The sequence below is a fragment of the Salvia hispanica genome, chromosome 5, assembly GCF_023119035.1.
Source record: "Salvia hispanica cultivar TCC Black 2014 chromosome 5, UniMelb_Shisp_WGS_1.0, whole genome shotgun sequence".
Classification (NCBI taxonomy): Eukaryota; Viridiplantae; Streptophyta; class Magnoliopsida; order Lamiales; family Lamiaceae; genus Salvia; species Salvia hispanica.
Window position 1 is genome coordinate 4,341,217 of NC_062969.1, and position 27,848 is coordinate 4,369,064.

The 27,848-nt window shown below is 36.3% G+C and overlaps 5 protein-coding genes across 15 annotated transcripts; 2 read left to right on the top strand and 3 right to left on the bottom strand.

Moving 5' to 3' along the window:
• The first annotated feature begins 1,988 nt into the window (after positions 1-1,988).
• Positions 1,989-3,750, top strand: LOC125187428 (homologous-pairing protein 2 homolog). Its single transcript, XM_048084020.1, has 6 exons — positions 1,989-2,074; positions 2,161-2,186; positions 2,512-2,779; positions 3,028-3,098; positions 3,166-3,354; positions 3,438-3,750. The coding sequence occupies exons 1-6, from the start codon at positions 2,047-2,049 to the stop codon at positions 3,534-3,536; spliced, it is 681 nt and encodes a 226-aa protein (XP_047939977.1). The 5' UTR covers positions 1,989-2,046; the 3' UTR covers positions 3,537-3,750.
• A 1,024-nt stretch (positions 3,751-4,774) lies between these two features.
• LOC125190388 (serine/threonine-protein kinase prpf4B-like) lies at positions 4,775-12,854 on the bottom strand. 5 transcript variants are annotated; one of them, XM_048087687.1, is made up of 16 exons: positions 12,268-12,854; positions 10,679-11,706; positions 10,413-10,576; positions 9,768-9,967; positions 9,485-9,553; positions 9,244-9,316; positions 8,746-8,902; positions 8,313-8,604; positions 8,094-8,208; positions 7,845-8,008; positions 7,685-7,759; positions 7,513-7,579; positions 7,161-7,264; positions 6,671-6,734; positions 6,270-6,323; positions 4,775-6,123 (listed from the first exon to the last, which is right to left on the bottom strand). In XM_048087687.1, the coding sequence occupies exons 1-13, from the start codon at positions 12,718-12,720 to the stop codon at positions 7,248-7,250; spliced, it is 2,874 nt and encodes a 957-aa protein (XP_047943644.1). In that variant the 5' UTR covers positions 12,721-12,854; the 3' UTR covers positions 4,775-6,123; positions 6,270-6,323; positions 6,671-6,734; positions 7,161-7,247. The 5 variants fall into 5 exon arrangements, with proteins under 5 accessions (XP_047943644.1, XP_047943643.1, XP_047943640.1 ...); XM_048087686.1 differs by having other exon boundaries at positions 7,161-7,276; XM_048087683.1 differs by having other exon boundaries at positions 7,399-7,579.
• Positions 12,855-14,308: 1,454 nt separating this feature from the next.
• LOC125188381 lies at positions 14,309-15,888 on the bottom strand. 2 transcript variants are annotated; one of them, XM_048085185.1, is made up of 4 exons: positions 15,402-15,888; positions 15,184-15,283; positions 15,029-15,110; positions 14,309-14,556 (listed from the first exon to the last, which is right to left on the bottom strand). In XM_048085185.1, exons 2-4 carry the CDS (start codon positions 15,259-15,261, stop codon positions 14,420-14,422), a joined length of 297 nt encoding a protein of 98 aa, XP_047941142.1. In that variant the 5' UTR covers positions 15,262-15,283; positions 15,402-15,888; the 3' UTR covers positions 14,309-14,419. The 2 variants fall into 2 exon arrangements, with proteins under 2 accessions (XP_047941142.1, XP_047941143.1); XM_048085186.1 differs by lacking the exon at positions 15,402-15,888 and having other exon boundaries at positions 14,309-14,553; positions 15,184-15,395.
• Positions 15,889-15,986: 98 nt separating this feature from the next.
• Positions 15,987-19,993, bottom strand: LOC125188379. 6 transcript variants are annotated; one of them, XM_048085182.1, is made up of 7 exons: positions 19,599-19,993; positions 18,304-18,374; positions 18,082-18,204; positions 17,181-17,960; positions 16,878-17,094; positions 16,542-16,793; positions 15,987-16,479 (listed from the first exon to the last, which is right to left on the bottom strand). In XM_048085182.1, exons 1-7 carry the CDS (start codon positions 19,873-19,875, stop codon positions 16,391-16,393), a joined length of 1,809 nt encoding a protein of 602 aa, XP_047941139.1. In that variant the 5' UTR covers positions 19,876-19,993; the 3' UTR covers positions 15,987-16,390. The 6 variants fall into 6 exon arrangements, with proteins under 6 accessions (XP_047941139.1, XP_047941140.1, XP_047941137.1 ...); XM_048085183.1 differs by having other exon boundaries at positions 15,987-16,793; positions 17,181-17,594; positions 17,835-17,960; positions 19,599-19,992; XM_048085180.1 differs by having other exon boundaries at positions 15,987-16,793; positions 17,181-17,314; positions 17,411-17,960; positions 19,599-19,992.
• Positions 19,994-22,709: 2,716 nt separating this feature from the next.
• On the top strand, positions 22,710-24,514 carry LOC125189252 (stress-associated endoplasmic reticulum protein 2-like). The gene is made up of 3 exons (XM_048086546.1): positions 22,710-22,713; positions 24,035-24,226; positions 24,438-24,514. Exons 1-3 carry the CDS (start codon positions 22,710-22,712, stop codon positions 24,482-24,484), a joined length of 243 nt encoding a protein of 80 aa, XP_047942503.1. The 3' UTR covers positions 24,485-24,514.
• Positions 24,515-27,848: the final 3,334 nt, after the last annotated feature.

A 27,848-nucleotide genomic window follows, 5' to 3' on the forward strand; every position in this document is an offset into this window, starting at 1 on the left:
AAAAATTAAATACAAACCTTGTTGTCATTGAATCGAGTGAAAATTGATCAGTAATTTGATATCTCGAAAAGTGTCATACGTTTATCTTTTAGTGGTTATTATCTTTGTCTCATATTGAACTTCAGAACTTTAGCTTTCACTAAGCAAATCCAATTCTGATTTATTGTTTTTTCAGTACGATGGTGCAAGCACGTGTCGAAAAGTTTTGAACTAGATGCATTATTTTTGCGTTACCGTGGATTTCACATGATTATGTTATGGTCACATATTGCTTCGACAACCTTAAGGTTAATGATTGCAGTGGTATCATCCGATAATTATTAGAAGCCTGTCGGAAAAAATCAATTTTAAAGAGAGGTGGAAGAATGTTTTGCTACCAAAATCAACTTTTTTGAGGAGAGGTGTAATAGTGTTTTGTCTCTATAAATTTTAACAACATCAACTTTGAAGAGAGGTATAAGAATGTTTTTGCTCTATAAATTCTAACAAAATCAACTCTGAAGAAAGGTGTAAGAATGTTTTTTGCTCAATAAATTCTAACAAAATCAACCTCGAATCAAATCACTTTTAAAATTGCTAAAAGGGTACCATATATTCCACCTTATATTTTCGGCGACCCAATTAGAAGCTTTCACGTTTGTTGAATAATTCATTTGCATGAATTATTCACACATGGCCCTTCACTTCAAAGATCACATTTTTTTCAAGTAGCTTTTCATGGATTTGGAGAGGGATAATGAAAGATTTTTCAGCGCAATCTAAGTCATTGTCTGCATTTAGTAAATTACACATGGCAGCTTGGCAACAATCATACAATGTATATTGGTGGACTTAGTTAATATGTGTCATTTTCTTATATTGAGTTCATGAGTCCTTTTGGATGTACGAATTTATTAAATTAGATGATAATTTATTGAGCACAAGAAACAAAACAAAGAACTTGTCACATTTAAGATTCGAGCTCATATAAATTCATTTGTAAGATCAATAAATGATTAGTAATTAGTTACAAGTTACAACAGATTCAAGAATTGCATACGTCTAAGTTCAACAATGAAAAGAACTCATAACAAGGAGACGCTTTGATATCTCTCTCTATATATGTAGTGTATGTAATAATAGGAATATTCAAATAAAAACCCTTGGAATAAAAAGTCTATAATCGGAATGTTCAAATAAAAACCCTTGGAATAAAAAGTCTATAATAGGAATGTTCTAATAAAAACCCTTTTGGAATAAAAAAATCATATTCAGTTTGTCTTACTCCATATCTTTGGTGTCCTTTGCTAGCTTACATAGGAGTATTATTTTATGAAGTCGTTTTGTAAGTTTGTGAGTATGCATGAATTTATATTGACTTGCTCCAGATTTTCGTATGACATCCTGTAATTTATTTATTAAGTTGTTGGCCTAACATTTTATTAGTCAATGGTTAAAATCTGCTTTTCTGCATTAATGTTTGGAATCTTGATATATCAATCTAATATTCCAATCCAAATATGCCTTCCGTTGATACACCGATAGGCAAAAATAAAATTATTCTCTAAAATTAATTCATTTTGTTCACCGAAATTAGTCTACTTCTATTTTTAAAATTATAAATTATCACACATTATACAACTTATATTACTTCAATTATTTTTCTCTTGCTTCTGTATTTTCTCAATTTTATATTATAAACTAGTGAGATATAAAAAAAGAAATATGCATACTCATATAAATGGGAAAGAAAGGCCAAAGCCCACTTATTTATAGTGTTGTGGGCGTAAATCGTAGAAGCCCAATAGTCCTCTCTATCTTCTAAGATTTGTACCTTATCCAAACACACTTGTATTGTGTAGAATGAAGTTTCAGAGCTTAATCAAGAATCTGCTATATCGCCTCCAGTTACTCTACCTCCAGTTGGTCCAGTTTCAACTTAACAGATTGGGCTCTATCAGCCCATGTGCAAGCCTTTTAATACGGCGTCGTTTTTAGAACTGACGCTATAACAATTACTCTGCGAAGCAAGCTTTTCTCCCACGGAAGGTTTTCCCGCTCATACCGATGGCTCCCAAATCGGATAGCGCTGAAGGTCATCATCTGCATACACTTTTCTTATACAATTTCCATTTTCTCTAGTAATTGTTGGATTAATTTGTTTCGTTTTGTCCATACCAGGAATCGTCCTCAACTTCGTCAATGAGGTGAGTTTCCTCCCCTCCCTCTCTACTTCTACCGTCATTTCGGTTTTTGCTTTGTCGTTTCTCGGTATCTCACATTTTAGCTTTTAATTATACGAAATTGCTTCCTGTTCGGAGATTGATAGTTCATTTGGCTCAATTGGTTTTTCTGCTTCCTGGGAAATTCTGTGTTTATGCTTTAACATATGATTCGTGATTTTGATACTACTTTGGAATTTCCCCTGAAGCATCCCTCGCATTTTCTTCATATTTAGTTTCATTTGTGTAGTTAGTGGCTGAGTATGAAAATTGCACTCCATGTGATTGGAAATTTCTGGGTTCTGTGCAGCAAAATAGGCCTTTGAATTCACAAAATGTGGCCGATTCCCTGCAAAAGTTTAATCTCAAAAAGGCTGCCATACAAAAAGCCTTGGATAGCCTTGCAGACGGTGGTAAAATATCATTCAAAGAGTATGGCAAGCAGAAAATATACATGGCTAGGCAAGATCAGTTTGACATCCCAAACAGCGAAGACCTCAACCAGATGAAAGAGCAGAATTCGAAACTCCAAGAACAGCTTGCTGAAAGAAAGAAAGCCATCTCTGAGGTTGAAGCAGGTATAACTATGATTCTCTTATTGAAAATAGTTATGTTTCCTTTTTGAACTGGGGTATTTTGAGCTGGTTATGTACTCCAGTCTTCATCGTTAATCTATGCTCGATAGCAATGTATGTATGCATTGTATGATTTTGAAGGAAATCTAGTAGAATCAAGGTTACTTGAGAGAGTTCATGTTGAATTTGATTTGAAATTGTTCAATGTCAACAATACTCTAATCTGATCTGCCTGTACTAATAAATGGCAGAGGTCAAGGCACTGCAATCAAATTTGACACTCGATCAGATACTAGCCAGGCAGATCCAACTGGGAAACGAGGCAAGTCAGATGTGTTAACAAGCACATAGCTCGGATGTATTGCTTATGAAACCATAGAAATATGCAGGTTAAGCAGATGGAGGATAAGTTGACTAAGCTGAGGCAAGGGGTTACTCTGGTGAGTCCAGAGCAGAGGCAGGTCGTGGAAAAGATGTATATGGAGATGATGAATCAGTGGAGACGACGCAAGAGGATGTTCAAGGATGTATGGAGTGCCATCACAGAAAACTCACCCAAGAACCCTAACGAATTCAAGGTATTTTCATTGTCCGGTTCATTTATGATTCCTTCCAGCAGCACGGGCTCCTTCCTTCACCACATTTGTTCTTGTTGCAAAAGGAGGAACTTGGTCTGGAGTACGACGAGGATTGTGGTGTCAGCTTGCAGTCCTTCGATGAACTAGGGCAGGGCATAAACAAGCGAGCCAAACGCAAATGAGCAATCTAAAAGAGAATTTGACAGAAACGAAGCTATTCTTGGTAACAAAGCAGTGGAAGATTCACGGATAGGATGGCGTTTTATGTATTACACTTTTTCTACTGTTAAAAAATGGAGTAATAGAATAAGCAAGTAAGAGCCCTACTGTATTATTCTGCTGCGCTTGTATTCACTGTTGCGCTTTCATCCTTTTCTTAAAGTAATTTTTCATCTACGTACTTTGCCCAATTCTTTTTATATGATGATGGAATCTATTTTAAGTAAGGATATTGGTCTTAAAATCTTGATTGAATAGGAAAGAGGAGTATGAAAATCCTTGTAATCCAATATATCATGAGGATTGAAAGATACGTCAAAGCCATAAAGCCTAGCTTCACTCAACCTTGGCACCAATTTGCCGGAGATATGAGCTCCCATCACCTTCTCCCTCTGAAACACGACTGGGAACTGTGAAACAGCGCTGACACTGCCAACAATCCTCGACAACTGATACGTATGTCTCCTTCGTTGTGCTCAACATTGATAATGGTCAGATTGACATCGTCACAGTTTAGTTAGAGCTTGACCACATGCCCTTCTCCACAGGCGCCACTAGCTTTCCCAAATTCACAGCACCAGCCATGAATTTCTCTGCCGGATATTTTGTCACTGGACGGGGGAATGGCATATTCACCAGCATAGGGGGAAGCAGATCCAAGATGCTATGCTAGTTCGTGATAATGAGATTCGAAATCTTGACTGAAATTTTGGGCAATTTTATTGTTGTAATATCTATGGATACTTTTATATAGGAGTATGTTACTTTCAACGTGAATAGTTAAAAAATTTGGATATTATGCTAGTTCGTATGATGAGATTTCAAAATCTTGATTGAAATTAGGGCAATGGTGGTGTTGGAAGAACATGATAGATATGACTTGTTTTAATTTTCATTAAATTGTACTCTAAAAACAATCTCATGTAAATTTCAGCATGTCCACATAAATAATTCAACGTGCCACATCTGATTTTAACTAAGCCAGAAATAGAAGAATCAAGTCAGGTTGGTGAAATCCACAATCCAACGAATAAATGAAATTTAGAACTTTGTTGTGAATTTATGGAAAATACTAAATTTTGGCCAAAACTCTTAACAAATATCGCTTTATATAAGTCAAAAATGCATGGGACTAACTACAAGATTTCTTAAGTGTAAATGCAAATACATAGAAACTGAATTAAAAAAATCAACGTTGAGATAACAAGAAGAAAATGCTTCTGGGATTTAATAGTACTTAGACTATAAACAAGTACACATTATCAACTTTTACCAAAATCAACCTATCCCCTTACATTTGCAGTAAGCAAGCAGTAAATGATCACAACGAAAGTAATCTCTACGAGAATGTTAACAAAACCAAAACCAAGAACCTGTCAAGTGTCAACTCCACATCAACAAGCATCCTATAACAATCTGAGCCATAGGCTAGACTTCTTCATAATATTAGGTTTACAGCAGAATTATGTAGATTTATCGCCCATCATAAGTAGCCACTTACCAGCAACTGGAACCAATATAATCACCAGGATACAACATGAACAAAATGTAAAATGAACTTTACAACTCTGCACCATATATCGTCTTACAGCGCGCATTACTCTCTCAACACTTGGCAGAACAACATTAACCAATATATTTTTAAACAGAAAAAGTTTCATTGTTTTTTAGTATAAGAAACACAGTTATAGAAGGAGAAGTGATGCACAGGTAAAACATGTGGCATGGCACTTCAATCTCATTACATTTAAGTACGTTGTGGCATGTTGACAGTTGATCAAGTTAAAAGACATGGAATCACTGCTTCAAGAGACAGATATACCTTTACATTTGCCCATTCCATCCATGTAATAAGAGAATGCTGCTTCACCAATACTGAGCTCTCAGCAAATCTTTCTTTAATTATTTATTTAAGTAAATGGTTTACCTAATCTGAAGGTTATTTCAGTACACATCAAATTCATACAGTATTTATAATTTGTGAACCCACCTTAGCATCATGGCTCTTAACATGGTACATGTGCAAATCATATTTCCATTTAACACAACATCTAAAATTGAAAAAAAATCTCAACCCAAACATTAATGACAGCCTATAGTTTGCGCACACTTGGAAATTGATTATAAGCTTGCATATAATAGTACTTTCAACCATAGACGAAATTCAATCTAGATTTTCTAGTTCAAATATGATCTATTTTCCTTTGTTGGGATGGGGGATAAGAGTTTTTTAAATGAGTTTAATTAAAATTCAGATGTAGAGCCAAGAGTAAGAGCTTCTTACTTTTTGAAAGCCATGAACTGCACGAAAACGGATTTGCGTACTAAACAAGGGTACTATCCATAGCTGGACCAGTAATTTGAAAGTTCGTCAATGAAAAAAGTTGAAACCAACTGGACCAGTAATTTGAAAGGAGTTGAATAGACAGATGAACATGATGCCAGGGATGTCTAAGCATCACAGGCCAGATTTGAAAGGAAAAAAGAAGAGACCAAAAACAGCAGGGAACACAGAGGTCACTCACCAGCGTCAAGGGGAGATGCTCAACCCTACAAACACAACAGATGCAGGTCATAATAAGTTTCGGAATGACTAAATGAATATGGTACATTACCGTACACCCTCCCCCCACCAACAGAGATGAAGATAAAAAAAAAAATAGAATATAATAGAAATATCAAACTGGATTACTTACTTGAGTTATTCCATACTTCAGAGCAGCATCCTAACATCTCCGGGGCATACAGTCCTCCAGAACAACCAAACCATGGATCAGATATGTCAACCTCAAGGTACATAAATTAAAAGTTCTAAAGCAGAAGTAACAAACAAGCACATACTCAAAATCAATTTGAGGCACATATGGTACAACAAAAAGCACAGTAGACCAACAAAGAATTTTCTAGCAAGCATTCATGCAATACCTCACGGCTCTGAGACATTTTGAATATATAAGCATAACTCAGTCAAATTAACAATTCATGAACTGAACTACCCAAACCAATGTGAATAATAAAATTCATTGGAGTAATTCACATTCACATTGGTTAATTCTCAAAGGCACCACATAAACTCCTAAGAGACAAACCAAGGTACCTTCTCCAGAGTGCCTTTAATCATCTAAAGCATTGAACAGTTTCTTCATAGCATAAGAAGAATCCTGAATGAAACATTAGATTAGACTCTCCAGAACAAAAAGGTTATAGCAGAGGAATATGAATAAAATAAAGCAGAGAATAAATAACCTAGAACAACAATAAGCAAATCACCTGGGATAATTATTTTAATAACAGAAAACAAATGGTATCATGACATGCACATGAAAAGACTATGACAACTCTCAGACAAAATTCGCAAAAAGAACCACATTTAAAAAGCACATCACATATATACATATGTATAGGTGGAGGTTATGGTATCCCTTTCTCGATACTGGGGAAACTAATGTCTCCAATGTAAATGATAATACCAGATCCAGAGTAAAAGTAAATCCGAATCATTGAAAACAATGATTTGTAAAACTTTCTTGATTGTCATCATTAAGAATTAGTACAAACAATGGAAACGCCTTCAGTGAGTTTCTTACAATAGAAACAGAAAAGTATCCATGGAAAGAACTCCACGATAACAGCCTTCCCAAAGATCATCTCTTAGAAATCCAACCATGCCCCATTCACTGTCTCCTGAATTCTTGCTCCCAGACAGCAGACAAAGACAGATAAATGTCCAATTAGATAATTCAGTATTGAGACGAGACCATAATGCATAAGTATCTAATGCAACAGCAATTCTGTAGTCAGAAATCAGCATCATGGTTCACTTGCCCGTGATGAAAGGATGGCCTAAGGCCTGTGATACATTCAACCTCTTGTCTGGATCAAGGACAAATATCTTTTCCATAAGATCTCTAAAATTAGCAACCATTTTTGGATCCTCACCAGGAGATCCTGAAATTAATGTGCCAAAGTCTTTTTGCTTGATATTTACAAGCAGCCTCCTTATTGGCTGCGAAAACATAGTAAAAGTTCAACAAACCTTACATTATAACCAATATGAAAGTAGAGCATCATCTGTAGAGATAGCAAAGCAATCCAAAATTAGCATACCAACCTTTTTTGAGACTGGGTCCTCATCTGTCGCAAGAAAATTCAGATCCTGGTCAAAGTGCTGATCCGTAAATGCTCCCTGCGAGCAATCCAATGACCATCAAATGACCACACAATAAATAAGGACCATCGACTTGCCCTAAACTATTAAACTTCATACTTACCTTACGAAGCATCTTTTTAGGGAAAGGACCTTTCAGTTCCATGTGAAGGCGAAGCATGTCATTGTTAGTAGCACCAGGAAATAAGACCTTCCCAGTGTAAAGCTCAAACAAACAGCAACCAACTGACCATATATCCATGGGAAGGTCATATGATAGTCCTAGAACTGAAGCCAGAAATAATAACGATTAATTACGAGAAAAATTAATCAAAAGGAAGCAATATTAAATTGCAAATAGTATCGAACTTACTTATCTCAGGGGCGCGATAAAAACGGCTAACAAGATAGGGTGTGATTTCATTTTTACCGACAAACATGGCATTACCGAAGTCGCAAAGCTTCAATACGTTTTTTGCTTCATTGACCTAGAGAACGAAATCACACTAATCACAATGAAGAAATTCAAAATAGTATACAGAAACTCTAAAACATAACAAGAAAACAAAAGCAGAGGATGCTGCCTGCATACCAGCATATTATCAGGTTTGATATCACAATGGAGAACGCCACAATTTTTCAAATGTTTCAGTGCTATGAATAGTTGCTTAGCATATGCCCTCACAGCTGTAAGCTTCAGACCAATATTACGACCAAATTTCTTCAGAACTTCTCGTAAATTCATATGAAGAGATTCAAAAACTAAGCATAGATGATTCCGGTACTTGAAGATAGAAAGAAAACGAACACAATGGCGCTTGCTCTCAGGATCAGCACCGGCCAACTTCTTTAATATGACCAACTCTTCCATACCTGCCTTATACCTGTATTTAAATACAAAACAAGAATATTAAGATGGTTGCCTTTAGATACTCACATTGTTTCATTATTACGTATAAATTTAATTATTCCAATTATTACAACCATTTAAAGCTAAATAAAAGCAAAATAAGAAAGATACTCACATTGTTTCATTATTACGTATAATTTTAATTGCTACTTCATCAGTGTCCCCAGGCTTTGCCTTTAGATCCTTTGCCCGAACAACAGTTGAAAATACACCTTTTCCATGGGAAGCTATTATCTCATAACGGCCATCAAGTACTTCCCCGAAACGGTAGCCTGGTTGTAAAGAAAGTAATGAGACTACAATTAGAGAATGTCCAACTGAAAAATTAACACATACATAAATAGCACAGATATACAAATAGGCATATACAACATGGTTTGGACACTACTCTTAATCATTTCCAAAATGAGACTTCATCAAACCCAGCTCCACCAAAAACTCCAATTTTTACCCTAGTATGATATGTTTCAAGTTACAAGAGCACACCTTTTACCAGGCAATGGGTATTTAACCAAGTCAAAAAACAAGAAAAATAATATCATGGATTTATATAAATAGATGGATACAGACATAATGCAGTAGAGAATAGAGATATTAGTGGTTAGGCACATACCATAGTAACCTTCGGCATCATCCCAGTTGTCATTTAGTCCACTCTTTTCAACAGCTATACCATCCCCTTTACCCTGAAAAGGTGTATGATTCAAATAAGAGAAGCAGCAAACGGCTACTAACAGAGAAGCACATCAAAAAACGATGACATGGAGTAGATTCAGCAGACCCTGGGCAACATAACTTCAATGAAAAATAAAAAAATCATAAAAACAAAAACAAGAAAACACCCCAAGACTAACCATTTTACGAATTCCAGCAGGTGATTCTCCAAATATATCATCACAAAACATATCATTGGATCTCTCGCTCTGCAACAATTCCAGAAAGAAACCCATCATTCTTTGACATTATATTACAATATAAAGATAAAAACTTGAAACAACCATCAGAAAGTGTCATTTATGATACTGAGACAATATGAACCCCTCCTATGACCTTTTCTATAAGAAACAAGCAACAAGGGAACTTGCATAATGCTGATAGTGAAGATAAAAAGTTTTAAATCAAGGGCAACAAAAGTACCTTGGGGGTACCCTCTCCTAGCCCGCCAGTTCCAGTGGGCATTTCTACAGTTGAAACACCATTTTGCGAAGGAGATTTCCCCACAGCAAAGGACTGTTCAGGGACATAATCATCTACTCCTTCAGTCTGATTGTCAGAGTTTTCAGGTAGAACTTCAGCAGATGCCACTTGTGCTAGTGTATCTACAACTGCATCCACTGCTGGCATGTAAAATGCAAGAATTACAAAAACATATCATTAGCAGAAAAAGAGAAGCACACGTCCAGCAACATGCTTAACATACAGGTGACTATGCTGTCATAAAATGACAAACCATCAGAAAGTTCCAGAGTGTAATGTTAAATTTCAGCATATAAAGAGAAAAGGCTTTAAGATAATTCAGTCATAATCCAGTATAAACAGCATCTATAATTGATAGCAAACACTTCTATTCATAAATCCAACTTTATCTTGCATTCATATATATGATGAACTAGTTAATACCAGATAACTTATGAAATGGCAAAAAGAGGACATAGAAGTGACATAGAATTGAACAAGTGTTGCTCCCAGTGAAACTCAAGCTCAGCTATTTGCCAAACAGCTAGTACATACAAATGTTAGTAAATAACAATAACGGTAAGCACATATTATCATTGAAGATACCTTGTAAATGAGTTTCAGGTTTTTGCTGTTTGTTTTTGTACTTTTCAAGGATAGCTTGCCTTCGCCTCCTACTTTCCTCCTTGATTCTCTCAAGATCATCCTCTTCCTGCTCAGCAAGTTGCACTGCTATCTTTTCTTGATAGTCCTCTTGCCTGTCAAGATCTCTGAGACCACCCAAAGCACAAAACGAACAAGTTTAGCATGTGATGAAGAAAAAGAATAATCACATCAACTAATTTCTTTTAAAGAGAATCAGAGATACACACCTCTCCAACTTCTCATTCCCCTCTTTATCTTTAGATCTCTCATTTTCAAAATCACTTCCTGTATTCTCTGTATGGTAATCTTCATAGTTTCTTCGGTGCCTGGTTTCATTATACCTATCTTTATGAGCATCTTCACCCTTCTCATATTTCTGGCGTCTGCTTAATCGATCTATATCATTATCCCTGCTTCTAGCCCTTCTGTCATCTCTAACCCCTTGTCGATCTCTCTCCCGATCCCTGATATAGTCTTCTCTTACATGATCCCTGTCCCTGTCCCTCTCCCTCTCCCTCTCTTGCACCCTTTCTCCTCGGTATCTGTCTCGAAGCCTGTTTCTTTCTCTTTCTCTTTCTCTTTCTCTATCTCTATCTCTTACGATGTCCTCCTCCTTCCTTCCTTTGTCTCTAATTCTATCTCTATCTCTATCCCAATCCCTGTCCCTGCTGCCCTCCCTGTTAGGGTCCCGAGCCTCCCTGTGTCTTTCTACTCTCTCTGTATACCTGCTGCTAGAGCTACGCTCCCGTTCTTTATCCTTGATGTCCCTGCAGCTGGGTCTGTACAGTTTGGCATCTCTAACAGTCCGTTCATCGTCAGATCCACTCCGATGTTTCCTCTCCCTACAATAGGGGTCTTCCACAGAAGCTTCACGTACGATACTTCGGGACCGGGACCGGGACCGGGACCTTCCCCTAGACAATTCAGGAGACCTCAATAGGTTACTATATGATCTCTCTTTCAGGTGAGTTTCATGAGAGTTGGATCCGGCCCCAGGCACTTTCTCAGAAGATGAAGATTTCCTCAAACCTGTTCGGTCAACTTCATCAGCAAAGTTGTGAATCTGCTTATCATCTCTAGAGAAACGTGTACTATCCACTTCCTGATATTTATGTCCATAACCACCATTTGCGAGACTCACAGAATTAGATAATCTCTCCTGATCTATCTCGGCACTTTCTTTGCTATCTGTTTTGTCCTTCCCCAATTTCTGAAACTTTTTATCAACTGTTTCCAAACTATCTCCATTAAATCCCTGAAAAGAAACAAAATGAAGGGAACACTACTCAACAAGCCAAAATCATACATAACTAACAATGCTTGCAAAATAAGTTCTGTACATGTAACCAAGTCTTACAATCAATTCAAAGCCATCATTTCAGTCTTCTGGAAAGTGGAAACGCCTAAGGGAACTTTGCCTGACACCAAAATGTAATTACGGGGTGCAAGACTCCCCTTTTCATAAAATTTGCCGGATCCATGTAATGCAGCAAGATTATTTGCATGAACGCAGAACATCTTCCTATCACTACTGATTTGATCAGAAACTCATTGCAAAAAACATAGGAGGAAGTATGGGAGCTCATGATATACGAGTTCCAACTTCCAAAATACTAACAAACTCTGGTAACACTTGGCAATGTGGAAAATTTCATATACAAATTGAAAGACGACGTTATAAGAAAACACAAAAACCATATTCATGAAACAAACATATGCAACAGATACCGAAAGAACCTATAAACCCCATGAAGCAATGAATGCTATTATGGATTAACAACTAATGTAGAGAAAGAGTAAGGGGAACTGAACACACCATGTTAAAATCATCACATCCGTTCTTCTTAATTTCCCGAAACTCAACATCAGACTGTGGATTCTTCTTAATATCCCCAAACCCAACATCCTTTTTGAACTTGTCAGAATCATCATTAACAAAATCAACCAAACCATCATCCTCCACAATCTCGCCTTCCTCCATCTCATAATCAAACCCAGAAAAATCATTACGCTTCACCGGAACTTCGCTCAAAGAACCTACACCGTTCTCCGTAGTGCTTTCCAATTTCATTAATTCAACCTCGGTATCATCGATTCTATCACCATCCAATTCTTCCAGCTTGGTCGTTTCTGCTTTTTCTTTGCTACTCCGGTGGCGGTGGCGGTGATGATGGCGATGTTTGCGGCGTTTGGATTGCTCCTCCGCGTCGTCGGGGGAGGAGGATCGGCGGTGCTTGCGGCGCGTTGGTTCAATCGAATCACCGGGCATAGTCGCTGGGTTTAGGGTTAACGAACAGAATTAGGGTAGAGGAGGTACAGCGATGAAATCTTGATTGCGGAAGAGATGCAGATGTAGGGTTAGGGTAAGTTCGCCAAATCTATCGATTCAATATTCCGCGAACAAATAGCCAAACAATTTGTGACTCATACAGATCTTATGGAATTCTTAAGTACCTAAGAAGCATCCGCATCGCGACGGTCTCGTCTCGACGAGACGAGACACATCGAGACAGCGATGTGGACTCCGTCTCGTCTCGACGAGACGAGCTGTCTCGACACTCGACGCGTCCCGGCGAGGCCGGCCTCGAGCTCGCGAGACACGCGCCCGGCGCCACGTGGCGCACGCGGGCGGCTGGCGTGACGCCCACTCGCCGACCCACGAGTGGGCGTCGGAATTATGACGTCATAATTCAATTTTTTTTAAAAAAAAAAAAACAATTTTTCAAAAAAAAAATTAAAATTAAAAAAAAACGGTAATATGACCGTTCAATGGTCATATTTAAATTTTTTTTTTTATTCTATATATACTCTTCTCCATTTTACACAACACAAACACATATTTTTTTGTGTTTAAGTGTGCAATTTGTAATTTCTAATTTTTTAATTATGTCTTTTTTATTTTTTTAGGTATTTAAATTGTAATTTTATTTTATTTAACGAAGTGTGTTTTTTATTAATTGAATTTGTTTGAATTCAAAATAAAAAATAAAATTGAATGAATAGTTTAAGATATGGAGGGATGCAGGTGTTGTCTCTTAGTTAAGAGATGAGCTGAAAAGTACAGCGGGGCCCGTGAATAGTTAAAAGATGAGACGGTTAAGAGACGGATAAGAGACAGCGTTGCGGATGGCCTAAGAATATAAAGAGGGACAATTCAATTACCCCCTAAAGTTTTAATAATTTTTCTTACCAAATTATTCTAATTACTTGAAATTCGATTTCTACTGTAGTTTTAATTCAAAAAATATATCTATACAAAAGAGAAAAAAAGCTACTCCTACCACCTCCTTTGGAAAATAGAAACTTTAGAAGCGTCACAGATTTTAAGTGAAAATTGGTAAAGTAAGAGGGCAGAATATACTAAATAGAAACTTTAAAAACCTAAATGAAAATGGTAAAGTAAGAGGGGAGAATTAGTAAAATAATCCATAAAAAAAGAGAGGAAATGAAAAATAGGTAAAATAAAAAGAAGAAAAGAAAAAAATAGTAAAAATAGTGTTAATAGATTGTGGGATCTACGTCGTAAAATGTAAAGATTCAAAAGTTTTGTTTTTAAAAGGCCGGAGATAGTACGTAACTCCACCATTGAAGTTTATATCTTGAAAATGTTCTATACCATTAAAGTTTACATCTTGAAAATGTTCACATTAAAACTTGAAAAAATCTTGAAACCAACTATGGTAGGACAGGAGGAATTTGCTCAGTGCCGCCATTAGCGTTACTAAGTACTTCAATTTTTAGAATTCGATTCATTTTCTTCCTTTACTTAATGGCTAGATCCGTTGGAACGAATCTTCTACACGCACCATTACCTTGCTCTGTTGCTTATTTACCAAATGTGTTTCTAAATCTTTAAATAAAAAAGGAAATGTTCCAAACATTGTAGTATTGTGACAGAATATTATTTACAAATCTGCACTAGTAAGTAAGTAAATGTGTCTTGATCCTCAAGTACATTAGGTTAGAAGTTAATTGCACGAATAGCGCAAGAGGCGCAACAATAGGGGTGTCTTGCTCCATGAGTTCCGGCTGGCCGGCTTTCCCTCACACGTCAGCGTCACCGTCTTCTCCAATACACTAATCACCACCGACTGAGTTTCCCCTGCTTACCAAAAACGAGCAACTATTTGAATTTAGATGCTAATATGACATTGACACATGTTTTACTTGGATCACCATAACAAAATAAATTTACCAGACATGCAGGGAAAAAGAATAGAAAAATAGCTATCGCGCAAGCTGTGATTCTTTGTCAGTATATTAAAATCTTGGAATTTAGTAGTAGGTGAAAAGACAGTGCGTTAAAACTTAAAATTGGTTTATTATGAGGCAGAGACAACTTCTCCATTCTCCCAACTTTTCCTTCCAACAAAAAAACAAGATTTGGAGTTCAAATTTTGTCCGATCTCCATAAAAAATGGAGTAATAAAAAATAATCACCCACGCAATTAATTCTAGCAAGTTAGCCATCGCTCAAATTATGTAATTAATCAAGAAAACTGAAAATATAATGTAGATGTCACTAGAAAGGAAAAAGTCAATTAGCGAAGAGAATCCTATGGCGGAATTTCACATACCATTCATTTTGGCCATAATCTCCGCCACCCTCCTCTGGCACTTGGGGCACCGGAAATCAGCCAAAAACACCACTTCTTGCACCTGAAATTCAACCAAATTAACACAACAAAAAAACAGCAAAAAAGGTTATAATGAATGTATATAGTGCTCTCACAAGGGGCAGAGCTAGTGATTCCACGGCGGCGAGGGTGGTCTCCGAGAGGCGGCGGCCGTGGAAAGTGGCCATGGACATGCCTTGTAGCTTACTGGAAACACTAATCAAACAAGCCAAAAAGGATCACAAATAAAGGATAGTGGAAAAGCCTATTTTTTTAGTTGGCAACACAAACAACGATGCTATCTAAGGAAGGGAATTTTTCAGATAAAACTCACTCATATAAAGTACTCCATATATAGTACTCCTACTAGATGTTTGCCAAAGTGGTGAAAATGTGATGGAGTTGACAAAAAGAGCTTAAGTTGATCAAGGGCCCCCACACTGGCTTTAATTTAATTCTTCACACATAATAATTATTGGGCTAATGTTGCTTTGAAGATTCAACAATCTCAATTACCTCTCATAATTTGCTGTGAGAAACCAATCAGGTCAATTTTTGATTAGGTAATTATATGGGTAAAAGGATTGTATTTGGGTGGGAGGTCATCCGTCTCAGGTAAAACTAAGTACTCGTTTTCCAGATTCTTGAAAATTGTAATGCTCTTAATAAACATATTTTGACTTGGACAATCAAATTTTTAGTGTTATTTTATGGAGTGATCATTCTCCACACGGCTACGACTTAGACAGAGGATTTCTGGAAATTTATTTTAAAAGACCTTATAAACTGCAAGAAATTGGATATTTTGTTTCATTTTAAGCAACAAATAATATTTACTAAATACTATGTCAGCACATACAAAAAAAAACGTGCTTCCAGAGAGAATTTAGAATAACACACGATTTCATTAGAAGCTGAATGGAACAACTTACACAACTTTGATTTAAAAAGAATAATTACAGTCTACAACGGATTTCAGTAGAAATCCAGATACATCCTAAGTAATTGGGAATCACCTAAAGCTTTTTTGCTACACCAAAACTGCCTAGGATCTGAGAGCAACATGGCACACTCAGGTCACCTAATTTATACACGGGGCAAGCTCTTCAGGGGCTGCGCTTCTCGATTTTCTAAACATCTCTCTACACAAAATTATGGAAATCTACATTCTAAGTCAGGTTGAACAACAGCTGCATATGTACACCAGAAACTGAGGAGCATCACCTTGACACAACCAAGTTTGACATAGGTGGGACGACAGATGAACTGAAACGAGAATCTCTTAAAGATTTACAGTTGTCTGGATCTAACTTCAAGGCTGAGTTAACAAAGAATCCCGCGAATGCTGCCTCCACTCCGGCCTTGACAGGGCTTCGAGAGCGTCTTCTTTTCCCTGATGATCTCCATCGCAGCTGACCAAGCAGACAATCTTTTGTTAGGTCTCTGAAAGCTTGAGACTCAACTACCATTTTACCATCTCGGACTGGCGTTGGATCGCCTGTTTTGATCACTTTCTGATGCAAAGCATCTTCGTTCAAGGAAGCAGCAGCAATTTCTCTGTTATCGAATGAAGGCAACTCATCTTTCTTGGTATCGGATATTTTGTTGCTGCCATAGAGAGCCGATAGAACATCCAGCCTTTGCTTGATATTTTGCCACGTATTGTCGAACCACTCATTTGAATGCCTCAAATCACCAGCATGGAACGTAAACTCTTGCTTTTCGTCTATTGCAATGATCATGTCGATATCAGTATTAGTATATTCAGTTATTTCGGATAACAAATAACGGGGAAGCTAATCATACACACCTGGAAAATAGACATTAAACCTATCCTCAGATTCTTTCTTCACAACAATCCCTTCCCACCATCCATCATGCCGCCAAGCATCAACAACAGTGCCGATAGTTACTGCACAAGATATGTTCCCCTTTTCAGAAGACAGGGTTGGTCTAACAGTGGTCCTTCCAGACAAACGAATACCAAATGCATCTGGTCTAGCGATTCGAGAGGCCAAGATCCACTCCTGCATATAATGAAAGAACAAATTAGTAACTCCAATAAAGAATCCTACTTTAACTACTAAAGCACAAAAACTAACATCATCCTTACCTCTAGATTTTTTGATTCATCAACTGCATCCTTGACATCCCTGTACTGTATTTTGACCTTATCTCTGTGTTTCTTAATAATCAAAGCCCTGAACCAGCAGCCCCTGATGCCACTATCTTGAGAAAGCACCTCAACTTGGGAGCCGACAGCAAAATATTTATCAGACTTGGGTGGTGGAGTATTATCTCGAGCTGACAAAGATATACAGGAGCCATATTCCTTCTTGTTACCTTTTTTTACCCCCACTTTACACTCTAGAGAAGTGCCACTAATGACTTGTAAACTGGTCACACCAGACTCTCCATTGTCAGGGGACTTTGAATATAGCTCACTCTCTTTAGACCAGCGAATTCTCTTGTTGGGTTTTAATCCAACAGACTCGCCAACAGTTCTTTTTGACTTCCTGAATATTTCCTGCTTCCAATAACCTTTAACTCGTGTTATGTCAAAAGGCTTAACATCATTATTCTCAAAGAGTTTAGAGCACACAAAAGGCATCAACAGTGTATTTGTTGCTTCGCTTATGTATTTCTCATAATGTTCTGGACTGAGAACGGTTGCTAATCCATCAATGCATTCTATGCTGAGATCTTGAAGACACAGAGAAAAGAAAATCTCTCTGTCATTATAATCATGAGGTAAAACAAAACCAACCTCATCAATTTTGTGAAACCATCGTACCACAACCATCTTGTTTCCTCTGATGTCTTCGTACATATCATCTAAGTAAGCAACAAGTCTTTTGCCTTCTTCAGCCAATACATACACAAATTCCTGAGCCTGCGAGTCAAGGGAAGATTTTTACTTAAAAAGCATTAGAAGAGGTAATATTAAAGCACAAAAATGATAACACTTGCATGCCATTGCCAGTAAAAGCAGCAAATTTGGGAATTGTGCTTACAGAAATCACAGCTCCATTGTGACAGAACGATTGATAATGACTACGCCTTTTCCGGCACATCCACGAAGAACCTATCCACATAGATTCAGCTTTATACCGACCTAACTTCTGTTTCATAACATCCTAAAAAGATCAAGCAAAATGAGACACATGGACCAATATAATCACTGGCAATGACAGGTTTAACCATAAGCACAAACAGAAACCATGCCACTAACTAACCTCAATAACGTCATCATCCAAATCCCTATCCATACTACTTCCAAATTGTCTAGAACTATTCGGCTGGTCATCTGAAAGCATAGGTACACAAAACAATTAGCATAACAAGAAAGAGCCACCTTCTAGAAGCTTCATTAAAATTTAACAAATTAGTAGAACATGCATTTACATTAGAGACTTAACTGAAAATCAGACTAAAAGCAAACAAACTGTTAAAACTGTCTGTACAAATTGCATATGCTTACACTCTGCATCCAAGTTATGATCACCACAAATCAAACATAGAAAAATTAAGCAAACACAGAGGAAGATAGTATTGACTGTGTGAGAACTTTCAGATGTTCACCAATAAAAGGAAGTTGGGTTCTGAGTCTCTCAACTAGCACTTACAAATCTTTGCGAGCATCACTGGAGTTAAGATGGTTTTTTCAAGATTGAAAAAGAGAAAGGTTAAAAAAAGGATATTCAAAGTAAAATGATTTCTCATAAAACAGTGCAGCCAACCTCCTAAATGCCACAGATATATTAAGCACCATGGAGAATAGGGCTAAAGATATACTTATAATTCAGACAAAAGACAGATCCACCATTCATCCGGGAGACAAGGCTGCGCTAACTTATGGCAAGTAAATATAGAAACTTGTTAATTCAAGCCATTGCTTTACCCAAAACTGTAGCCGCAATAAAAGAAGACACCAGACGGAGAAAAACACCCCAACAACCAGAACCAAAATTTATTTCGTTCATGGAGTATATTTGCTCAAACATAAAAGACGCAGCAAGAATAACAGTTTTTGCACCCATTTCTCACAGATCCCGCCAGAACTTAAACTCAACCTTTTCAATTTAACTCGAAGAATATATAGTACTTAAAAAAACACCAGAAAGTACTCACCCAGTAAATTTGGAGGTAAAGCGGAAAACGTGATACTATTACTCATCCCCATAAATATTTGGAGAAACACACATTGAAAGGTAAAATATGCTCCAGAAAAGAAAACACGAACCAAATCCCCCCCCCCCAAAAAAAAAAAAAAATCTCCCAGATGCAAAAGAGCATATCCAGATTCAAATAATTGGAAAACACAAAACGGTCAAAATCGAGAACAAAACATCGAAACTCAATTCGAAGAAAATCATATGAACAACGTAAAAGAATGAAAATTTTGAACAAAACAAAACTAGGAACTAACTCACCACCACCGAAATGAAACACTTTTACCCCAATAACTCACATTTCATGGTAGAGGATACAAATCAGCCCAGACAATCAACAAAATGAAAATGAATGGAACCTGAAATTATTGATTCCAGCCAGTCGACGACCTCTCGTCTCGACCTCAACTTCACCCCCGAAGCGCCGCTCAAAATCGAGGGCGCCAATTTGTTATCCCTAATCTTGTAATGATACGGCATATTCCTAGCGCTCTTCTCCTTCCCCACAACCACCAGATCTCTGCCGCCGCCGCCGCAGCGTTTGAGATAATAGTGAACCTCCCGCCGCCCCTTCTCCGTCGAAAACAACACCTCCTCCCAACCGGCATACGCCGTCGTCGTATTATTCATCGCCATTTAATTTCGAAATTAGTGGATAAAGTAAGGGGAGAGGATGGGGATAGACTTAGAGAGAAGAAAATGAGTTAGCTTTCCTTTTCCAATTTTTCGATTTTATTATGTGGATTTTTAAAATTGAAATTCGGTTTGAAATCAGTTTATATAGAAGGCGGCCTAGGGTATCGCGGCTGAAACGGGCGGCTGAGATTGTGTTTGGGCGCCGCGATGATACGGAGGAAGGTACGTGCGTTCTACTATTTCATTTGCACAGAGACCCTTCAACTATTCCTTATTCTCGAATGTAGCACCAGCATGTTTTTGATTTTTCATCCGTTTTTCTTTCTCTTGTTATTTACGTTGTCAGCATATGAATCTGATACAACTTCGAAAAATGAAAACTCACAAAAATTATTCCGGAAAATAATCCTATTTTGGGAAAAGGCAATTAAGTTGTTTGTCATTTCATGTATGTGACGTGTTAAATGTATTTATAGACTTCAAACACGAGTATTAGTTATTTCCAACAATTGCATTTTCTTAATTTTTTACAGAAAAATGTTATCCCGATTCGGCAAATGGTTATGAACTTGTTATTACAACAAAATACAGGCAGCAATAAGTATAATACAAAAACAAATAAAATAATGGTGAATATTTTGGACCGAAACAAAAATAAGCTTTGAATATCACTTTTTCTTATTGTCACTTATTAATACTCCCTATTCCATCCGTCCGTCTCAAATTAAACGACACACTTTTTGGTCGGAACGAAATCTTTTTGAAATTAGGAGTGCTACTTAATGTATTATTTTAAGAGAAAAAAGATACTGCATGAGTATTAAATGAACGAGAAAAACAAAGAGTTAAATATTTTAATTGCAAATGAAAAAATTGTTGGATATATTAAATGGAGAGAAAGTTGCTCTATTATTACTAAAAATAGAAATGTTTCATTTTATATGGGACATACTAAAGAAAAATGTGTCATTTTAGATGATCAGAGGAAGTAGTAAATAGTATAGGGTATTTATTTTTGGCAATATTATTATCATTTTCTTTTCCATTTAATTATTTTTATATGGGACTATTGAGCTTAACTATTTTTTCTTTTTCAACTATGCATTATTTTAAAAAAATAGCAAAAATAAGCTTTAAAGAAGGCAGTGATGCACTTAGATTTTGTATGGTTTTAATTATTAAACTTGCATAATTTTGATCATATGCCAAGAAATAACATGATTATATCTTTTATCTTTATTATGTCAGTAGTTTGACTAGTTTGTAAAAGATAAACATAAAATAAAGCTTACATAGGTTAAAAGTGATGAAAGACGGAGTTCAGAACAAACAAGGAAAATATGAACTGCTTGGTTTCAACCCAATGACTTGTTGGTGAGCCTCTGACCTATCGACATTTCTAACGATTAGTTGGGTTTAAGATTCTGTCGAACTCGTCGACTCGCTAAGAAGTGTAATTGTTCCTAGAATATAGCCCTAAGGACAAATGGACCCATGACACGATTTCCAACCACTAACAGCCCCCATATGAGTTTAGAAGGATTTTTGAAAATAATTTAAGCGATAAGGAGAAAAAGAGATATATAATAGGAATAATTCATTCTAAGCGTTGAAGACGATGATTCTATCTTCCATGAACTTGGCATGCGTCAAAACGAAAATAACTAGTCAAAGAGAGGGATATCAGATATCTCCAATCGGCAATCAATCCAAGCGGCCGGCCCACCAACTTTCATGAGGCGGGAAACACTAGTATTCAAATTTTACAATTTCTCTAAATTCATCTCTCTACTGGAAATTGGTCGTGGAGTTTTGGTTACTGGAAATGTGACGTGGCACAGTCACCTACATATGTTACATGGACACATCTATTTAGGTCATCTCTAACCATTTACGTCAATCTCAAACCCATTTTTGAGTATATGTCACACCAAAAAGTATTTTTACTCAAACCATTTACACCATCTTTAAGTTTACACCATTTTTTAGTATTTCTCTAATAAAATTTTAGAATAACATTATATTTGGTATTATTCCATTAAAAAATCCAAAAATGAGTTTGAATTTAATTTATGATTGGAGAAATTATCTGCACCAAAACTCTGTTAATGATTCACAGTAGTTATCCATTAACGATTTGCTATTATTGGCAGTTCATCGCCTAGATATTTATCACAATAATTAATACTACTACTACTACTTTTCTGCTTCAACTTTGGTCAATCAAATTTATGTAGTGATTATGCCGTTTTTGCCCTTCGATGTTTATAATAATTAGGTGCAGTGCTAATTCATTGATTGACAAGTTAACGTGGTTAAATTTCAGGAAAATATTTTTAGGCTATAATATTTAAAAAAATGTCTGGAAATAATCCAATTCTGAAGCTGCTAACTTGCTTGTAGGGTGTATGTGTAGTCCGAGTTAAGCTACATGCATTTGAAATTCGATACTACGTACTACTATCAATTTATCAATTTACAATTTTAAAGTTCGCGACGGATGTTTATTTAAGCTCATAATCTAATTTATGGAATTAAAATGTAGTATTATTGCACTAGTATCTTCATTATATGTCATGCCAAAATATGATATGGTATATTGTATTGTTTCATACAATAATAGTACTGAGTTTTTATTATATGCAATAACAAAATTATATTTATTTTATTCCAATTATATTCCAACTTTAATCAATTTTATCGTCAATATTTCACTCTAATAATGAAATCATGATATAACGTGTATCTTTTAAAAAATAAATTTATTTTATTCTAGAAAATAATTATTTGAAATTGATAGGCTTAACAAGTTGAAAATACATTATGAATTAAAAATGGGTACATTTTATGAATAAGATTGAGAACTAGTAAATTGTCTAGTAAACACGGGTTTAAATCCCTTGTTGTGGCTGATTGCACAACAAGAAATGTTTTCTTACATTCATACTCACTTTATCCCTAAAGAATATATATTTAAATTTAGCACGAGTTTAATGCAAAATTGATTAAATAAGAGAAAGATAGAGAGAGAAACAGTTATTAAAGTATTATTAGTGGATAATGAGTCTTATATCATTTAGAGAAAAAAGAATTTTTAAAATTAAAAAATACTTATTCTAATCGAACGGACTAAAATTAACGAGCGCATGTTTTGTGGTACGGAGGGAGTAATATTTTATAAAAAAAAATAATATTTAAATTTAAAATTTAAAATTTAAAATTAAATTACTATCAGCAACTTGTATGTACGTGGATATTAGTCTTGCTGCAATGAAAAAAAATGAAGACAAAAAACGCCAACTTGGACCCACATTCACGTTGAAATTAATGTGAACGTCTGCAACTTGTCTGCGGATATTTTCGCTGCTTCCAACGGCAAGTAGTAGAATTTCAATACCCATTACTAGAAATTAATTTAAATTAAATAAAAGTTGTGTGTCAGTTTTAAAAATTGATGTGTATTCAATCAAAACATATTCATGAATAGTTATTTACAAGATTTTTCTTTTCGTTTTTCTCAATGATACTATTTCGTTTTGTAATCGGATGATCGAAGGAAATTGTTGAATTCTGTGAGATACTACTCCTATTTCGTTTTGTAAAGGGCTGGAGGCTGGAGCCATTATAGTTCCTCACTATTTAAATGAAATCTCATCATTGATTCCGTTCGAAAAAAGTGGTGGGGTTTGTGTGAAATGAATAGCATGTGCGAAGTTGGAATGGTCCACAAATATCAACTTTGTCAGGATTTTATTTCTCAAGGTGTTGTTCGAGATTCGAATTAAAGTTTAATATTACTATTAGTAGTATATTTTTTTGTCGTCGATATATGTGAAAGCTGAATATCTATACAATATGTAAAAGAGGAGTTTTGGATAAATTTACAAGTGCTATTTAATTTAAAAAATTATATTAAATTAAATATATATAGTTTAAAGGCCATTAAATATGTGATTAAGTGGAGTAAGTGGGAGATTTACTATGTTATGTGTGATTAAGTGGAATGAGTTGGAGGTTTTACTATCTCATTTAAATTTGGTTATTCTCATTCACTTATCTGGCTGAGTATTTGTCAGTTTTTACAAAAGTATATTGCACGAATAGTTGGATTGCAGCATTTAAGGGCTCAGTAAATAACTCACATTGTGGTATTCATCAGTTTTTGAAGAATTTATAATAATTTTATCGATACATACAATTTCAAGGAGGCTTGCTGACAGGAAAGTGGAGAGGTTTGAGAAGAACGTAACAAAGCGAGGTTCCGTCCCTGAGACCACTGCAAAGAAGGGCAACGACTACCCTGTTGGACCTATCTTGCTTGGGTGTTTCGTTTTCGTTGTCATAGGATCATCTAAGTATTTAAATCAAATTATGAATTTTCTTTATATTCGTAACAGAGTATCTTATTCTCCCACTAATCTCCCACATGTGACATTAGATTTATGGTGTATGTTACTCCGCGCTTATTTAAAAAGATCCTTGGCTAAAGTGCATGCCTATTTTAAACTGAAGTAGTTTGTTATATCTTGATAGCGAATGACATTATCTTTTGTTATGGGCAGCACTCTTCCAGATAATCATGACGGCGACGAGCGGAGGTGTTGCTTAAACCTCATGGTCGAGGGAAGGCAGAGGTGATTTTGTGGTTATGCAACATTATGGTTTTAATACATATTGATTATTGATTTTGTGCATTGCAAATTGATTTTGTTCTTATTTTATTGTAGTTTTAGGTGAGGCGGACGGCTTTAAAGATGACAAACGAGTTATTTTACCAATAAGTTCTGTTGAAGAATGACGAATTGTGAAGAATTTAAGGTTTTAGTTTATAATGATCAAGTTTATTTTAATTTTAAAGTTAAGGTAGTGAATAAAGAAGTTTTAAAAATTATGAGTAATTATCCATTTTGTTTAATTTTTTTGACTCCATGATTTAATGTTTAAACATTATATTATGTGATTTGTTTCAAATTTATTATGATTCAATGATGATTTGTATAGATTTTTTATTCTCATATAACTAAAATTGCTACTCATATTGTTCATTGTTAAGATTGATTCTAATTTTATTTAATTAATTTAAAATTGAAAATTAATTTTTTAAAAATATATTAATATGTGCAGAATACTAGTATATTATTAAAATATGAGTATGGATCGATATTTAACTGTATCATACATAAAATTCTGTGCTATATAATTATCCTATGGCTAATTTGTTAGATGTCTCACATTTTTTCCCTATTAACCGTTATCACGCTGTTGCATGCAAAATTATTTATGTACATATGTTAGTAATGATGTAATTTATCTGCACTCTGGTCACATTATCTATTTTATTTGATTTTAAGACCTGTGGCTTGTATTTCAACAATAAATGAATTTAAGTTTAAAAGTCCCTTAAATCTTTAGCCTTAAACATTAACTTCTCTGCCACTCAGTCAACTCACACACAAATATTAAGCCTTTTGGGAATGGAGTTGAATGTTCTATGCAACCAGATTTTGGTTACGATATTTGCTGTTATTCAGTGGATCACGAAACTCATAAAAATTTGAGAAACACATAGTTTTCAACTTAAAGCCCAAAAAATTGATTAGACTGGCCTACATGGGCCATTACTACGACCAACACAAACATGCGGCACTTAACCCATAAACTAGTAATGTTAACCCAGTCCAGCACAAAATAAATAAACTAAAAAGAAGAGGGAACATCTTTTTTGGGTCCACGAACTTTGCCAAAGTATCATTTTAGGTCCGTGAACTTTGAAAATATCATTTCAGGTCTATCAACTATGTGTTAATATCATTTGAAGTACTTTTTTACTATTTCCAAGTTTTTCTAGACAAAAATACCCTTGATACCATAAAGGGTTTATATTTTTAATAAATTTATCCTATACTCATATTTTTTATAAATATCTTTACTATATATTTTTGATTAATTTTCTAAATATATAATTCCTTCAATATTATCACTTAATTTTGTGACATGCAAGAAAATCTTTTTATTTAATTTTTTATTATTAAAGAAAAGTTCTTTATTCAATTTTAAAATTCTGTAATATAAAAAATTGAAGAAGCAATTTTACTTGCATGTCACATAATTAAGTGATAATATTGAAGGTCAAATTATATTTAGAAAATTCGTCAAAAATATATTGTAAAGATATTTATAAAAAAATATGAGTATATGATAAGTTTATTAAAAATATATATCCTTTAAGGTATCGAGGGTATTTTCGTCCAGAAAAACTTGGAAATAGTAAAAAAGTACTTCAAATGATATTAATTCATAGTTGATGGACCTGAAATGATATTTTCAAAGTTCACGGACTTAAAATGATACTTTGACAAAGTTCATGGACTAAAAAAGATGTTCCCTCAAAATAGAAATATAAACCTAGTTTTACTTGTTTAGGGATTTAATAATTCTTTGATAAACCTTCTCCAGGTTTAGATTCCTTCTTGTGGCTTATTGCACAGTAGGGAATAATTTAATCATAAATCAACATATTAAATATTACTCCCTCCGTCCCATATTAGGAGTGCCATTTAGTTATGGCACGGGTTTTAAGAATTTGGTGGAGTATGTAAGGGCATCCGCATCGCGGCTCGATGTCGTCTCGGTCTCGTCTCGACGAGACGAGCTGGCATCGAGACGGCGATGCGGCATGCATCTCGTCCCGAAGAGACGAGCCAGCTCGTCGAGCGCGGAAGAGGCCGGCCTGGAGCTGGCTCGTCACGCGCGCGTGCCACGTGGCCCGCGCTGGCGGATGGCGTGACGCCCACTCGCAGGCCCGCGAGTGGGCGTCGAATTATGATGTCATAAATTTGTTTTTTTTTAAAATCGAAATTTCGAAAAAAATAAAATAAAAATAATTTTAAACGGTCAAATGACCGTTGCAAAGGTCGAATTTTTCAATTTTTTTTATTTTTCTTTTTTCTTTTATTATTCTATAAATACTCCATTCCTCTTCCATTCTCCATTTTGCACATAAACACTACACTCATCTATTCTTTTCTCTCCAATTGCTGAAAAAATGTCCGGCGATGGAAACTCCAGCGGCGGCGGCTTCGGCGGCGGCTCGCGGCGCTCTGGCGGGTTCGACTTGAACTCGTTTGACGATTGGGTGAGCATGTACAACTTTTTGGGTACTCCCGGTTCGTCGCCGGGCACCCAAGTCTCGACGACTCCACCGGCGTACTAAACACCACATTTTGATGTGGATGCATACTATCGTCCCTCCCCCCCAGAGGTACGGGCAATCGCCGGGATTATCCCAAATTCCGGAGAATTTTACGGCAGAACGCACTTTGGAATACCGGCCAAAGGTGGAGGCTCCGCCAGGATCGGCGTCAAAGCCAAGGAGGAAGAGGAGGAAGAGGGCGACCACGAGGTTATGGGGGGCGGCACCGTCATCCATACAGCCAAAAGGAGACGTTGGCTCTGTACGACGCTTGTATCAGCGTCTCGTACGATACTATTGTCGGGAATCAACAATCCCACTTGTGTTTTTGGAAAAAAGACACCGAAGTTTACAACGCACGAAGGCTGAAGAAGACCTTTGCCCGCAACGTGAAGATGCTCCGCAGTCATTGGGACCGATGCGACAAAGGTGTCAAAATTTTTTGCGCGATATACAGGGCAGAAGAGGCGAATTACCAAAGCAGAGCCAGTGGAGCCGACATTCTGAGAGCGGCGTTGCGGGTCTTCAAAGACGACGTTAGTAAAGATTTCAAGCATGTCGATGTTTGGTCGCAAGTCCACCACCTTGAAAGGTGGGCTGGCAGTGTCGAGTCGGGCTCGAAACGCGCGAAGCACACGGCGTATGGCCACTACAAGTCTAGTGATGGCGGCGAAGGCAACACCTCACAAGAGGGCACGCCAACCGATGATGCAGGGGGGTCTTCCGGTTCACGACGGCCCCAAGGGACCAAGGCGGCGAAGGCGGCGAGAGCGAGGGGGAG